A 15,790-nucleotide genomic window follows, 5' to 3' on the forward strand; every position below is an offset into this window, starting at 1 on the left:
TATAATGAATAGATAGGATATATTGACGATGCTTTTTATTGTTCCATCATCTACAAGTGTCATTTTGCATTATTTGGCATATACGTGTTTTATTTTTATTGTTGTGATCTTTCGAGAACATGTTTCTTGAATATATATATATATATATAAGGCAAAGCCTCTATTGGCTACTATATTTATAACACACATTACGATTGAATTTGAACTGGATTTTACATTGCATCCACATATATAAAGCTGATTGGATTATCATATTTGATAATCGAAGAAATACAATTCGTAAGTTTAGCCAATAAAGGTAAATTTTATTTGGAATGGATCAAGGTTCTGGTATTTTATTTATACAATTATAATTTTTTGTATACGCTAAGGTATTTAAAAAACAGTTGTCACAATACTCTATTCTAAAAAATCCTCTATGTGATCTACAAGATTTACAATTTTCTTTACAAACTATATTTAATCTGCAAAAATGTATCACAGGCTATTGTTCGTGACTTAAACAAGTGTGGTTTATAAGGGCAACGTATATTTATATATATTTTTTAAATATTTCTTTCGTGAACAATTTATAAGAACTATATTTAATAATCCCTCTATAATATTTACAAATAACGTAATTAATCGCGTTAAATTATACTGATTATAATGATTACAAACTTATATAACGATATAATTTTCTCTTTAAATAACATACTAACGATAAGTAGAGAGTATTTGCTCTATTTTACTATGATTAATGCTTGTCTTTGTTATATAATGTATTTATAGATATCGAGTTTTTTTTTTATAAGTCATGTTGTCTGCAATATAGCAGCAATACTAAATCAATACTATAGTTTCTATGGGAGAAAAAAATAATCTTTTTCAATTACATTGAAAAGCATAAGCATCTTCTATGCATCTTCTTAAATCGTTTGTGTTTATATTTAATCACACTATTTAACTATGTCAATTTAATTAGATCTTTATATTGCTGTACTCTATAATTGAGTTACTTCGAATATACTGAGAATGAAACGTAATACAGATTCATATAATTTTTTCAAAATAATATTTAATTAGTCACGAATATATCAATATTCAAAATGATTAATAAATATTTCGGTGATCTAAATAACTCACATATAACGCTATGCGCTGCTTCATCAATTATATATATTAGATATTATTATTACTAATATCATTAATTAATACTACTGTGTGTCATACTTTGTATTAATATTTCGCAATTTTACTATACTACATTTATATCATTTTTATCTATATTTACATAATTGACTAAAAAGCTTCTTTGTCCAACTTGCTGTATAAAAAAACTTTTTTCCCCTAAAGTGCACTCACAAACGTTTATTAATAAAACATTTTACCAATAAATACAACTATTAATATCAACGAGAAAGGCAACAGTGCTTTAATTTGTGGAAAAATTTCATTATGCAGCAAGAAGCTGAATTAGAAAAAGAAAATCTTATTTAAAAATCTCACTTTTCAAATACAGTAGAATTTCGACTATTCGTATTTAGTCCAAATAAGAATATTATCTAACAATAAGACAATGTAACTAAATGTCTTGATGAAAAATTTTGTTAAATACAATTTATCATTTATTATAAATATAATGATACTTGAAATTTTCATTACTAACACTAAGTATTAACATAATTTCTAAAATAATCACCGAATAATTAAAATTCTACTGTGTATCTATTCAGATAATACATCTTTTTGTTTCACAGTCTAATTAAACGTTGCAAGATTGAACACAGTATTAATAGTAATCTCATATCAGTAAATTTTTATCTTGAGTATAAATTCTGTATAAATATGCCAAAAGCATTACACATTTAAGTATTCAATTTCGCATAAAACTCGAGCTAATAAAACATAAAAATTTCATAATTATTTTTTGGAGAAGTAATAACGATTTCTATAATATGATAAACTCAAGTGTTTTTGTCATGTATAAAATATTGACCACATAATTTTGGTAGGGCAATTTTTCATAAAAGTAAAAAATATACTTTTTTCTTTTTAAACTGTTTTCTTAATAATTGCTTTAGCAACATGGTGGTAAAATAAAATAATAGAATTTTTTAATTGGTATTCCATTTGGATTTCTTTTCCAATTACTATATTTACACAATCATCATTATCATATTGCTGAATGTAATGTACTTACAGTTATGCTGTAACAATTTATAAAGCGATCAGCGTAGATTTGCAAGAACCCCATTTTTCTTGAAGTTTTTGACGCTCTTCAAGATGATTATCCGATAAATTTCTCGCTAATCCCACTTGTCCTGATTTTAATTTCCTCGGGTCTAAATTAGCTCCAAGTGTTTGTACACCTTTAGCAAATTTGGAAAAAGGTGATAATATATCTTTGGCAGTAGCTGCAACTGGACTTGTGACATCTGTAATGCTACTTTTTATCGATTTCAGGGCCGATTCGCTTTGCGAGGAAGTAATATTTAATGTTAGATCTTGTTCAGATGTTGATCTCTGTTTATCTTGTAACTTGTGAATTATTAACAAAGTATTATTCTTTAAGTTACTTGAATGTGCTTTGCTGTCTACTTTTCCTGTTGATTGACTTATATTTTTTGAAAAGCTTAATGAGGTCGGATGCATTAATCTATCTTTTTCTTCGGTTAAAATATCCGCTACATTCTGAATAGTTATTTCTGGTGTCGTTGCTGTAGTTTTTTGTGGTGAAGCACTAAGAGAACTACCAGATTCACTTTGTGGCATTAAATAAAATTCAGATTTTTTAATATCAGAAGATAATATATTATCCTTATCTATATTTGTGTGAACTAAATAATTATCAGAATTACTATTATTTACTATATCAGTATCTTTAACGCCCATTATGATTCCAATTGACGGAGTATAAGCTTCCATTAATTTTTTGTCATGAGAATAGTTCTTTGTTTGTTCAGTACGAATACGAGTCATCTGAATATTTTCATCTTCATCGCTACTGCTACTAGTATCGCCACGTTTCTTGTTAACATTTCCAGAAATGTCTCTATTACCAACAGTAAAAGTTGGTTTTAAAGATGTTATAGATTTTCTTGATCTTATACTTTTGGCTAAGTCGATTGGTTTCTTTGTGCTAAAGCTATGGCCTAATTTATTAAGTTTACTGAATTGTTCCGACATATTACTCAGTGCTTTTGTACCTGCAAAATATAATAATTGATGAATTTATTTGCTTAGATAATTATTTGTATTAATAATAGAAACAAACCTGCACTTTTGAGAGCTAATAGTTGTGTTTCAGATACATTTCTGGTCAATTCAGGAAAAGAGGAAATATCTAAGAGTCCTGTAGAACCTTTAACATTAACTAATTTGCTCTTTCGTTTATCCAATGTTACATTCATCGCAATGGGTATTTCTGGTAAACCAGCTATTTGCATAGCTACTGAAATAGCTTCACAAATTGCTTTTAAGGATTCTATAATAGCAATATTTGTTTATTTTCAATAAATTACTATATTATTTCGTTATTAAAAAATATATTAAAATATGAAGTATTTTACCTATGCTTTCTTCAACAGTTTTTATTACAACAGCCATGTTGTTAAAAAATCTTAAGTTTGTACTGCGGAACATATGAAAGTAACCATACTCCGTACCCATCTTATAGCTAATTCTAATACAATGATAATGTTTATTTTTAAAAATAGAAACTGTACTTTCTGGTTGGCCAAATTCAATAAGGATTACATCAGAAAGTGGAACTCTTTGGTAGTTTGTAACTTTATCAATTTGGTCGTCATAATCTGCTACATAATAGCTATCTCGAGTTAATATAAGAATAGTATCCATTTCGGTTTCAGTAGGATCCCCAGTTCTAAAAATAATCAATAAAGGAAATATAAAAAAAAAATGTCAATAAAAAAGAAATATATTTATATATTTAAATATATAAATAATTTTGTGAAAAAACATAAAAAATTTGATATATACATAGGATCAGCGTCAATAAGTCCCCAACTCCCAAGAATAACTTCAGGATCAGGTATCAATAATTTTTTACAATCTTCAATTAATAATTTAACATGAACTGCTGTAGCAGCATTATCTTCTTCTTCTGTACGTTCTTGAAATACTTCTTCACTTATTGCATTTCCTAACATCATATCAATTGTAGCTTGTCTATAGACATCTTTGAAGCGATTAAGATAATATCTGAAATCATAATATAATTTAAAAAAAAAAAAATTATAATCGTTACAATAATACTTTCAAACATAATTTATAATAAGAATTATTGCCATAGGAATAGAAAGATTTCAAATGTTTCAAGGTTTTTTTTATGTTAAAGATAGATACGTCATTTATTAATAATAACTGCCAAATCTAATATTTTCTATAAATGCAAGATTAATCACTAATTTTCATGCGGTGTAAGATCCATTATCCACGATGAAACTATGTTTAGCATAACTACAATTATTCATAAAATTCAATTAAATGTGAAATATAAATTGTAGTGTAATGAAATTATTTCTTAAACACATTTTTCACAAACTTTTCGTTTCGACAGAAAACGAACCTTGCTAAATTATACATAGCAGTGGCATAAAGAAATTCAGGATGTGTAGCAAGTTGAAGCTCTATATTTGGTGGTTTCGTAGGAATAAGTTCAAGGCAGCAGTTATCAAGGATGTCTAAATAATGTGACCAATCGTAATTCAGTTGATCAACGTTGATTAGATTTCCTAGCAAAGTGTCTATCGCTGCCTGGCGTAAGTCGTCCATAAAGTGTTGTTGAAAATATCTATTGGAAAATTAAAGGATGTCAGGGATCTACAAAGCACGAAATTATAAATGTCTAACTCAATCTTGACTGTGGTACTTGATGTGGTAAAAATATCTTATCACCAATCCATAATATCTAATAAACTGAAAATTTTGATACAAAAGATAATTTATGATATAATTTTGAAACGGCAGCTGATAGGATAAAAAAAAAGAAATGAAAATGAAAGGTTTTAAATATATGAAAAGTTCATAGCTTTACCTATTAGCAGAATTCATGCCATCTTTCATTAATCCAGTGAATTTTCTTTCTCCCGTTCTCGTATAATCTCCCTAAAAAATATAATTAAGTAGTATATACATAATTAATGCAAATTCTAATTTCATTTTCTAGTGGATAATAATAAATTAATAGAATGAATTAAAAACCTTTAAAGCATTTGTCCCAGCATACTGTTTACTGATAATGTCACCATTATTAGCCCAAAGTAATTGGAATGTTTGTCTAATGTTTGTAGGTAAAGTTCCATCAGGTGGTATCAAGCCAAGTTTTGAAAATTGCATTTCCATTACAGCTTTGCCAATAGCTGTTTGCACGACATTAGTTCTATCTAAACAATCGATGCAGTTTACACGAAATATTCCTTTCTGCATGCATATTGTACCTTCTTTATCGCGCCAACAATAACTCATATTTGTTAATACTGTATCAAGTGCATTAATCAGGATAGAAACATTTTCAAAATGCATACCACGGCTGTGTATTAAATAAAAATTATATAGATATAATAATATTAATAAAACATGTTTAAGAATTTGGTAATATTTAAACTTACCAATATTCGTGAAAATCAAAACTTGTATACGTAATATCAGGATGATTGTACTTAAGAACATGATTGCTATAAGCCTCCCAAATAATCTTCTCTTTACCTGTTTGCTCAACTAAATTAACAATACATATTGGACCATATAAATCAAGTTCTTCACCAAAATGTTTTTCAAATGTAACTTGTGTTTCTGCTTCATCTAAAGTATTATTACAAGATTATTATTTTATATTACATGATCATATATACAAATTTATTAAATTTCTAAATAATTTCGTAAAGTATTACGGTTCTTAACTTTTAAAATACACACACTTTACCTTTATCTATTCGTGGTGGTGGTTTATATTTATATCCAGGTTGAGACCAATAAACTGGTACACTACCTCGAACTTGTACAAATGATACCTGATGATCGTGGTACCAAACCAATTGCTCGGTTTCAACATAATTGGCACATTTACCTTCGTCGTCAACACCACGTCTCTTATACCTTTATTATAATTAATATTAGATTTTTAATTTTATTTATTATGATAAACAGTCAGAATAATAATAATAAAAAATTACCTAGTGCCAGCACGGAATCTACTCCTCCTTGATATAATAGCTAAATTAAATATTTCATGCTGCGGTTGATCATAGAATCCTACTTCAACTTTGCATTTTTCTATTTGAATATATCCTTGAATAACTGGTAATATCCAGCAGTCTGCTTTGTCTGTCTAAAAATATAATATTGTTTCCAGTAATAGTTAACTTAGAACATCTTATATTAAAATATGAAAAAATGTTGATTGTATTAACTTTTAAATTAATTATATCTTGTAACATATGTTTATTCCAAAAAAATCTATCATCTACTCGTTGCCACAAAGGTCTACATTGATTGTTTTTAGTTTCTTCTGCTTCAGCTACACATAATCGTTGAAGACTATTGGTAATATCTCCAGTTTCACAATAAAAAAAAGAATCGGTCTCTGTAAATATTTTATTTAATTCTTCTAAGATTCTTTTTTCAAATTTCTCTTTATCTTTAACTCCGCTTCGTTTGTTTACTGTAGACTTGACCTGGTAATGGAAAGAAGAAATTTAGGAATTGAATGTGATATGCAATATATTAGAATTATTTAATCGTTCTCTCTATTATTACAGCTATGTTTATACCTGCGATGTTGCAAGAGCGGCAGCTTGCTGAGTGGTATTTTTAATAGTATTTGTGGCACTTTTAATAGTGCCCCATGTTTTAGCAAATGCAGCTTTCTGCGGCACATCAAATAACCCACTAACTCCCTTTTTCTTTGGTAAATGTTGATGTTTCTTACATGGAAGTAATGCTATCTCTGTGTTATCTGTCCCAATATGCAAGAAAGCGATTGATTTAATTCTGTGTACTATATGACCTCCATATAATTCTCCAGCCTCTGAAACTTCTTTTATAAGCATCAAGCGTGGTTCTAATACTGATGGTTGCTCTATTTTTCCTACTATTCCATAAAACATTCCAAGACATTCTAAATCTTTTGGAGACGCCCATTCCCAATCTGTTTATAAAATAAGATATACATAATTATACAATTATTTATATCGATCAAATTATTAATTCTAAAGTTAGGGTTAATTTATTTTTTACATTATATTAATTTATCTTTAATAATATATTTACATTATTTAACATAGCAATAACTTAATTATAAATGTTATAAGATTACGTTCATTATAATATTATTTATATCATAAGTAATTCATGTAAAGTATAAAAATAACTTTGATCGATCCAAGTGTACACAAAGAAACAAAGAAACGTCAAATTTTGCGACTCGTTGTATTGTCAACGTATAAACTTAGATTTTTTAAATTTAATATTATCCAAACAATACGAATATTTAATATTAATATACTTGACTATTTTACTACGCGGACATTTAATTTTTAATATTCGTTAGAATAAAATTAGGTAGAGTAAAGGTGTGATTTTTGACAGGGATAAAATTACACATATTTTATTTAATATTTACCGGATTTAGCAGAAAATTGGCCCGTAATTTTGTCGCACCATAAACTGTGCCTTTCCTTAACGAAAATAAAATGTGTGTCAGTGCGAAAGAGTTCCATTTTTCAGTCTTTTAAACGACTGATACTTTTTACGAAGCATTTGTGACGTTCCTTCTGTTAGACAAAAAATATGCCTACTGATGACAGCTCGCCATCTTTTTAACCCATCCCACATCAGTTAACCATCAATGTTACTTTCGTAATTTTCATGTTTAATGAAACTCTATGACAGCTCAAGTTTTTTTTTCTTCTATTCATAACAGATCGAATACTACTCGCGCTTTCAGATCTTACATCGTACTAGTTAATTTATTGATAGAATTCCAACTGACCAATAGAAACGTAGATTTGTCGAACATTTGCTTATACGCGTGTCATTTGTAGAATCGACTAAATTACGATATACATATGCGCTTACTATAATTGTTTTTACACTTCTAAGATTCTAGATAAGTGTATATAAATTATGTATATACTTTATTATATATATATACAGTTATTTTTTTTTAAATGATATATTAATTATTATATTATATTTATTATTCTTTCTTTTGCGGATTTAAAGAAATTTGTTAACACTTTTCCACAAAAGCTGTCTTACTACTTTTCTGGAATTAACTAAGAACTAATCATATCAATCATTATTTAACTTTAGTAATTGAACAGAAATTAGGTTTTTTAATGAAGCGAGGCTGTTGACTTATTATATTACTATTATGAGCTAATAGGAAGAATGAATTTATAACATTTGTAATTTTCTGAATAAGATTTTATTCGTTAAGACTTGACGCATTTATTTAGTACCTAGTGCATATATAATGCATAAGTACACATTATACATCGGAACATGTGAAAATATATATAGTTTTAATAATCCAAGCATGCATTTATGCGAACTGAAACTTTTCCATAATACGCAGAAAAGATTTCTAATTCAGCACAATTATGACATTTAATTAGGCTTGGTCTCTCACATAGATTTTTTACTAAACAGACTTTTAACAAGACATACATTTAGCATACTGTCTTTTCTCTTTATATCTCCTCTCTTACGGTCTTCGATACAAGTGAATTCTCCTTCTTTTTCTCCATCAGGTTTCAATGAAATGTAAAATCTGATACAAATAAATGAAAATAAATGTGTGAAGATATTTATTCATCATCGCTTTTCTCTCCTCTTCTATCGTGCGTTTTTTTTGCTTTATATTCTTCCCATTTTCTATGATTTAAGGTCTGAAAATCATCTACCTTTGCTATTAATTCTAAATATTTAGATAGTTTTAATAGTTCTCTATCTTTGTTCCTAGTTGTATGCGCATGTCTGAAAGGTCTTATTCGCAATCCTGATTGAGGATTCATGATGAAATTTCTTCTTATGTCATCGAACATTATTGTATTCTTCGCTGAAAATTGTTTATATTTTCCCCAAATAATGCCTAGAGGTTTAACACCCACTACTCCATATTTTGGTGTGTGAACAGATATCATGGCAAGAGAATCTAGATGAAATGCTATTTTGTAATTTTGATGATTCGATACACCTAACAGTTTCATCTTCTCGTTAATCCATTTCATGCTGGTTGCTGACCAAATGACTATATCATAATTCTTGTAAGCACGCGTTAAGAATTCATGAAGATATGGGCGCATTAATTCAGCTCCGCTTTCTGCTGTTGATCTATGATCGAAAAGTGTGTAGTCTATGTCAAGTACAAGAAGTTTCTTGCCTTCCCTAAGAGGATTCAATTCTGTGATGGTATAATGATCAATTCTCTTTTGTATTTTAGACAAATATACTTCGGCTTTTTCTATTTCTACTTCTTCTTCCTCTATGTCTAGATCGTTTACTACGTCTGGCATATTTTCTGGAGCTCGACTCACTTCCGCTATGTCTTCTTCGCGAGAACCCATTAACATTAATTTAAAACCTGGTTTTAATCCTAGCTTTCCTATAATGTCATCATCTTGCGCTGCTTTGCCTGGTAAATACAAAGTTTCTATAGACCTTTGTTGAAACATTTAAAAATATATTAAGAGATTAATTTTGTCAACAATTAACAAACAATTAAACTAAATGAATTTATTTGATAATTTTACAAAAAACGAATAACAATTGACAAATAAATAAATACAAATCAAAGGACATAAAGTTTATAGATTTAAAGAATACAACTACAAAATATATAATAGAACATTATAAATTTTAAACATTGAATGTAATTTAAGTAGACTCGTAGGTCTAGAAAAACAGTTCAAAACATAACCTTTGAATTTGAGGTTCAACAATTTTTGACGCTCTGGACGGACGCCTGTTTCTTTGTGTATACGATCTTTCATTGTAAGGACTGTGTCAGATTCCAAGATATCAAGGATCTCGTACTCTTTTCCGCTCCATTTTACTATGATTTTTATTGCATTCTCCATTGTTGCTTCCTCTAACAAAAGATATAATGCAACTACAAATACAAAACCATATACTGATAACTCCTATCTGACAGGGTAAACAGATAGTAAAAAAATCGTAAGGGTGAATCGGTGCCTTTATTCAGATTGAGGAGCATTTTGCTATTGCGTAGCAGTGACGTTATTTCATTGGTCGAGAATCTTCCAAATTCATTTTTAAAATATTAACTTTATTGTCATAAATTATTTCATATTTTAAAAGAAAATATCATTCAGTTAGAATATTTTAATCTAGAATCGTTAATTATTATATTTATTACAATACAAGACATAATAATTAAATGAAGTCTTGAAAATACGTCATTTTCATCTCGACCAATCAGCATTAGTCTTTGTTCTATTGCAAAATAATTTCTTTTGTACCGAATTCACGGATTCGACAATTACGTTGTTGATTTAAATTTATTTATGGTAACAGATAAATAATTATCGAAAATTATTTTCATTAAAATCTATTTTTTTTACATAATAATAAATCATATTATGCAATTGCATTTGTTTAGGTAGAATGTATTTTGTGTACAAATAACTGTACAATTTTGCAATTGGTAAGTTCCTTGAGACGTCGTTAGAATGCGCTAGTATGACCTCACGATTGTTCATCTTTTTAATATTTTGAATATTATTTTTAGTTTGTACTTCGAAAGTGCGCGTTTTCTCTTTCAACAATCCAAAATAGTTATGAAAATATTGCAACATATCATCACCATCGCAATAAAGTATAATTTAAATACAAGTATTATTTTTATATAGTTATAGTATATAGTTATAGTATATCACTATAATACTTGATTATAATTTAATTTGATCAAATATTTGTATATATAGACGAATTATTATTTTGTTTAAGGGTATAATCATTATTTTGCATAAATAATTTATGAACGGATTTGAATCGCGTTAACGACGTAAAATTTATTTAACAAAACTCCTTTTATAATTAGTATTACGACGCAAAATTATGAAAGAACATGATGGAAAAGATGCGTCATATAATTTTGGTTGGTTCGTTTCTTTGACGCTGTGCACAAATACACGTAAAATCATTTTTTTTTTATCAAAGTCCAAAAATTACAAAGAGATTAAGTAAAAAGCGGAATTATAATATAAATTCTTTTTGCAACGAACATGAAGTTTCCACTTCGAGAATTAATTAAGTTCATTTCATATTTTTAATCAAATAAATTGAAAAAACAAAAATAAAAAAGAAATTAAAATCCTAATGTCATTTTACATATATCATTTTGTTTCCTTTCTTTTCAGGTATTCCATTAAAAAAGCGCTTTTCCAGCTAGACATATCCACTCATGTTCGAATTAGTAACACCTCTCACGTTTGAGTACACATGAGTATGTTAATAATATACTAGTGCATTTTTAATACGACTAGTAATGCAGACGAGTGCATCTAAAGCAATTATGTTTCTGCGCAGCTAGCTGTATGACTCCTGGATATAAAAAAAAGATATGATATAACGTTATTACAACAGAAATTTTTATTGTAAATCCAATGTTTTGCGTTTGATCAACAATTTCACCTTATACAAAAAGAATCCTTTAATAATCCATTAATATTATATTATTTCAGCTATTTTTATTATATCTATTAACAAATTGCAAGCGAAAATTTGCAATAATTTGAAATAATAATGTAAAGGTAGTCCCGTTTTTTTATATAATACAGATATCTAGATAAATATAAAGCCAAAGTATTGTTTTGTTCAACATATTGTCGATTTGATCCAATCGATCGGATCTCTGCAAAGATTTACGCTCGATCGAACAAACGCAGTTTGACGATTCGAATATCGTTCGGCTAAACCTGCCGGAATTGGCATTCGGCAAAGTTTCAAATCTTGGCATTTGGTAGAAGTACTGATCAGAAGAGAGAGTTTCCTTATGGACGTGGCTACTTCCGCTCGAAAGAATCACGAGATTCAGCATCTGCGAATCGGGATGACGACAATCGATTCGCCAGTCTTGTACGACAAACTTTTCTTGCCAACATCATGATCTCTTTTATATAAATATTTTAACTATAATAGATATTATTTTTAGGTCAAATAATTTTGTTCTCTTCGGTCTTTTGATCCGTAGAATTTGTATTAGATTTTTTTGGCCCTAGTTCGTTAGTATACCGTGTAGTTAAACTTTTTTGGGTTTCTTTGAAAAAAAAGTTAGATATGATCGCTCAAAGTTAAGTTAGGACAAAAGGGCATTGTTAAAAGATCAATTATTAGAGAACTTTGTAAGTGACGTTTAAAATATCGTTGCGGGGCTATCATCGGAGGAATACCTTTGAAACATTTGCTCCTGTTCTTTTTAAATGAAAATTCGATCGCATCATGTCAGACGTATCAATCGAATCAAGCAAGCAGATTTGAATCAATCGACTAGAAATAATCGATCTCTAAAGCTATTTCATTGCGCGACAACGAGCTTTTCTCTTGTTCGGACACGTTATTTTCCTCTTCTTTCTTCTTCTCTCTTTCTCTCTTTTCCCTTCCTTTTCTATCTCACCTTTTGATTTCTTTGTGAAAACAAAATACTGCTCTTATACAAAGAGACCGACGGACACGTCGCGATGACGACAGAGATACGAGGAAAGGACAAAGTGTGGTCAGGGAATGCTTTCACCTGCAGAATATCTTGTGATTGATGTTACTATTTAAGCATCCTATACTATTCGATTCGTTAACTTCCGCGTGAATGGGTTTTGCAAAACTCTTCAATATATATGATAGAATTCATGAATTAATAATAACTAACTAAGAATTAAAGAGTAATTCTGATTTTTTGGGCTATAAGATTACGTTTCTTTGAGAATTTCTTTCTCAGAAAATAAAGAAAATATAAAAGTAGAATTTGGCTATTATTTTTATTGATCTTTATAAAAAATAAATATATATTAATATTGAAAAATATTAGTTGACACTTTAATGAAATTTTTATCATTGTTCACATTATATATATATATATAAAATACGATCAATAATAATTAATTTTTATAACTTTATTCATTTTTTTTCATGGTAAAGGAGTATTGTTTCTTTATCTTTTATCATCTATCTTTATTTTCTTTCAATCAATTATTCCGGAATCCATTTATTGGAAATCTTTTGTTTCCGCGTTTGTTTGGATAATCGACGATTTACCTACCATAAAATAAGATAAAAGTTAAAATAAATTATTAACAAATATTGATTGTACAGATTGATATATTCATCTAATATTTGTTATTCTTTTTCGTTTATAAAAGATACAGCAAAATTCATTGCCCTATTCTTAAATTAAACTTTACCGTTATGTTGTAAATATACTTTTATTTAAATATGACATAAGAAATCTTAAATAATAATGACATATTTGGACATTTTCTGTGGATTAATTTTGTAGAATGTAGTAGTCATTGATAATCCTGAGCACAAATTTATGCAGAACTTTACATTAAAGCTCCTTGATTCTATTATTAAATAAATTCCCGAATAAATGATATAATAAATCAAAAATTAATCCCCCAAAATAAAACGACCGTCGTCGTTATTACGTTAATTGGATATAAAGATAATAAAAAATAATAATAAAAAGAAAACATCAAAGCAAAACACTGTGATATGGTTAATTAAAATAGATTCTTAAAATAAACTCCCTCCCCCTCGCCATTACACACACGATTAAAAAAAAATTAATAAATTACAATCAAAAGAACGGATCAATCAACGAATAAATAGAATATCCAATAAATAAAATCCGATAGCAAATATACCGTAAAAATTGTGATAATTGGTAAAAAAAAAAGATAATGACAAGAAAAACTATAAAATAAAATAAAATAAAATACAAAGAATAATTCTGAAATGGGGACCGATGTCCAAGCAAATTGAAAGGGTGACCATTCGATCATATATATAGGAGATGTATATCCAACTTGGTCGCGCATGTACGGAAAGGGTTGAAGGGAAGGAAGGATCACGCGCGCGACGCCGCGGATAGGAGTAGAGAGGTGGGGGAGGAGGAAGAGGAGGAAGAGGTAGAAGAAGAGGTGGAGGAAGAAGAGGAGGAGGAAGAGGAGGAGCGACGAAGAGGAGAGGCGCGTCACGTCGCTACTGCCGCAGCACCGTAACGTGCAAAGTCAGTTCGACGGCGGCGCCGCATCGGACGACGTATACGCTCGAGAGGACTCTCTGTGTGCACGGCTTTCTATTATATATACCTCTATATATATATTCATATATACATATATATATATGTACTAATTATATATTTATATATATATATATATATAGAGAGAGAGAGAGATACTAACAAATATATATATATATATATATATATATGTATATATTATATAAACATATATAAATATCTATATATATATATATATATATTAAACAACAACAAGAAGAAAAAAAGAGCCCCGAAGATTAAAAAAAAGTTGAAAACAAATAATACAAAAATAGAAGGAAAAAATAACTGCAGAGAGAGAAACACCTTTTCCCCGTTTCTCTTGTCATCGCTCTTTCTTTCTCTCTCTCTCTCTTTCCCTCTCTCTCTCTCTCTCTTTCTCTCTACCTATCTCTATCTCGTTCTCTTTCTTTCTTTCTATTTTACGCGCTTTATCACTCTCTATCTTTCTCTGTTCTTTTATATATATATATATTTCTTTCTCTTTCTTTCTTTCTCTTTTTCTTCGACACTGTCATCATCGACAAGGTGCGCGTTTTTGGAGAGAAAATTTCCCAAGGAGAGAGTCGATCGAGAGATCTCGATGTAATCGTTTCTTTCTATACATATCATTTCTGTCTCTCTCTCTATCTTTCTCTTTTTTTTATTTTTCTGTCCGTTTATCATTTAAGTTTACGTTGATTTCTTTTTCTCTATCGTTCTTTCGCACTTTTCTAGAAAATCTCGATCACGATTGAGATAGTTATAGCTTGACAGAAAACCGAAAAGAGAGACACTTTATCATATAATACGTATTTGGAAATAAAGAAGAAAGAAGAAAGAAGAAAAAACTAAGGAAGAGAGAGTAAAATATATTAAGAAGAGGAAGAAGAAGAAGAAGAAGAAGAAGTGGGGAAGGTGAAGAAGAAAAGAAAAAGTAAATAAAACTTGTTTTTCTTTTCGAGATCGAGAGGCTGAATCCTCTCGCGATCTTCGAAGTTTATTTTTCCGAGAGACGAGAGGAATCATCTAAATAGTTATAAAAGGAGAAGAACGATCGAAGTATTCGTTCAATATTTATTCTCCTCTGTCGCGTGCAAGATCCAGCAGTGCCTTCCTAGTTTCCTCATATATATATATACATATATTATTTTCTCTTTTAAAACGCGCGTATCATCGCGTTTATTACGAACGGTGAATTTTTTTCCTTGTTGGTGGAGATCCTCGATAAAGGACCATTCTGAGTGAGATGAAAATTTAAATAAGGAAGAAAAAAAGATCAAGAAGAAGGAAACCTCTGACGACAACCAACCCCTTGGACGTCTTTCGCGAAGAAAACAAAAAGAGAAGGCTAATTTTTGTCGTGCTCGCAAGGATTCCTGTTAGTGGTCTCTCTCTATTTCTTTTACTCACTTACATACACACACACACACACACACGCTCTTTCTCTTTCTTGCTCTCTCTCGCTATCTTTCTATCTCTCTCTCTTTCTCTTTCTCTCTCTCT

The 15,790-nt window shown here is 29.1% G+C and overlaps 3 protein-coding genes and 2 long non-coding RNA genes across 6 annotated transcripts in view; 3 read left to right on the forward strand and 2 right to left on the reverse strand.

The window, feature by feature from the left end:
• Positions 1-20: 20 nt before the first annotated feature.
• On the reverse strand, positions 21-8,069 carry LOC122524659 (phosphatidylinositide phosphatase SAC2). 2 transcript variants are annotated; one of them, XM_043647028.1, is made up of 13 exons: positions 7,625-8,069; positions 6,774-7,150; positions 6,414-6,677; positions 6,177-6,331; positions 5,927-6,099; positions 5,613-5,805; positions 5,206-5,533; positions 5,039-5,109; positions 4,571-4,795; positions 3,982-4,203; positions 3,552-3,865; positions 3,257-3,466; positions 21-3,188 (listed from the first exon to the last, which is right to left on the reverse strand). In XM_043647028.1, exons 1-13 carry the CDS (start codon positions 7,719-7,721, stop codon positions 2,200-2,202), a joined length of 3,618 nt encoding a protein of 1,205 aa, XP_043502963.1. In that variant the 5' UTR covers positions 7,722-8,069; the 3' UTR covers positions 21-2,199. The 2 variants fall into 2 exon arrangements, with proteins under 2 accessions (XP_043502963.1, XP_043502964.1); XM_043647029.1 differs by lacking the exon at positions 4,571-4,795.
• Positions 8,070-8,412: 343 nt separating this feature from the next.
• On the reverse strand, positions 8,413-10,227 carry LOC122524660 (ubiquitin-like domain-containing CTD phosphatase 1). The gene is made up of 2 exons (XM_043647030.1): positions 9,926-10,227; positions 8,413-9,640 (listed from the first exon to the last, which is right to left on the reverse strand). Exons 1-2 carry the CDS (start codon positions 10,083-10,085, stop codon positions 8,814-8,816), a joined length of 987 nt encoding a protein of 328 aa, XP_043502965.1. The 5' UTR covers positions 10,086-10,227; the 3' UTR covers positions 8,413-8,813.
• A 580-nt stretch (positions 10,228-10,807) lies between these two features.
• LOC122524900 lies at positions 10,808-11,633 on the forward strand. The gene is made up of 2 exons (XR_006305662.1): positions 10,808-10,843; positions 11,388-11,633. It is a non-coding gene; the product is annotated as an uncharacterized LOC122524900 (long non-coding RNA).
• Positions 11,634-14,167: 2,534 nt separating this feature from the next.
• On the forward strand, positions 14,168-15,107 carry LOC122525229. Its single transcript, XR_006305734.1, has 2 exons — positions 14,168-14,309; positions 15,023-15,107. It is a non-coding gene; the product is annotated as an uncharacterized LOC122525229 (long non-coding RNA).
• Positions 15,108-15,171: 64 nt separating this feature from the next.
• LOC122525228 (lymphocyte antigen 6D) overlaps positions 15,172-15,790 on the forward strand; it is a 65,630-nt gene continuing 65,011 nt past the window's right edge. The window contains exon 1 of the mRNA XM_043647917.1: positions 15,172-15,665. The gene's annotated coding sequence lies outside the window, so the exon portion shown is untranslated. The remainder of the gene's footprint in view (positions 15,666-15,790) is intronic.

The sequence above is a fragment of the Polistes fuscatus genome, unplaced genomic scaffold (genome assembly GCF_010416935.1).
Source record: "Polistes fuscatus isolate 324 unplaced genomic scaffold, CU_Pfus_HIC Scaffold8, whole genome shotgun sequence".
Lineage (NCBI taxonomy): Eukaryota > Metazoa > Arthropoda > Insecta > Hymenoptera > Vespidae > Polistes > Polistes fuscatus.

Excerpts from the sequence above, each read along its gene's own strand:
- LOC122524659 (XM_043647028.1), bottom strand. The coding sequence starts at position 7,721 with ATGGAACTCTTTCGCACTGACACACATTTTATTTTCGTTAAGGAAAGG. Across the intron at positions 6,678-6,773 it reads CCGCTCTTGCAACATCGCAG|GTCAAGTCTACAGTAAACAA; the intron begins GTATAAACATAG and ends TTCCATTACCAG. Across the intron at positions 5,806-5,926 it reads ACCACCACGAATAGATAAAG|ATGAAGCAGAAACACAAGTT; the intron begins GTAAAGTGTGTG and ends ATAATACTTTAG.
- LOC122524660 (XM_043647030.1), bottom strand. The coding sequence starts at position 10,085 with ATGGAGAATGCAATAAAAATCATAGTAAAATGGAGCGGAAAAGAGTAC. Across the intron at positions 9,641-9,925 it reads GTTGAACCTCAAATTCAAAG|GCAAAGCAGCGCAAGATGAT; the intron begins GTTATGTTTTGA and ends TGTATTTACCAG.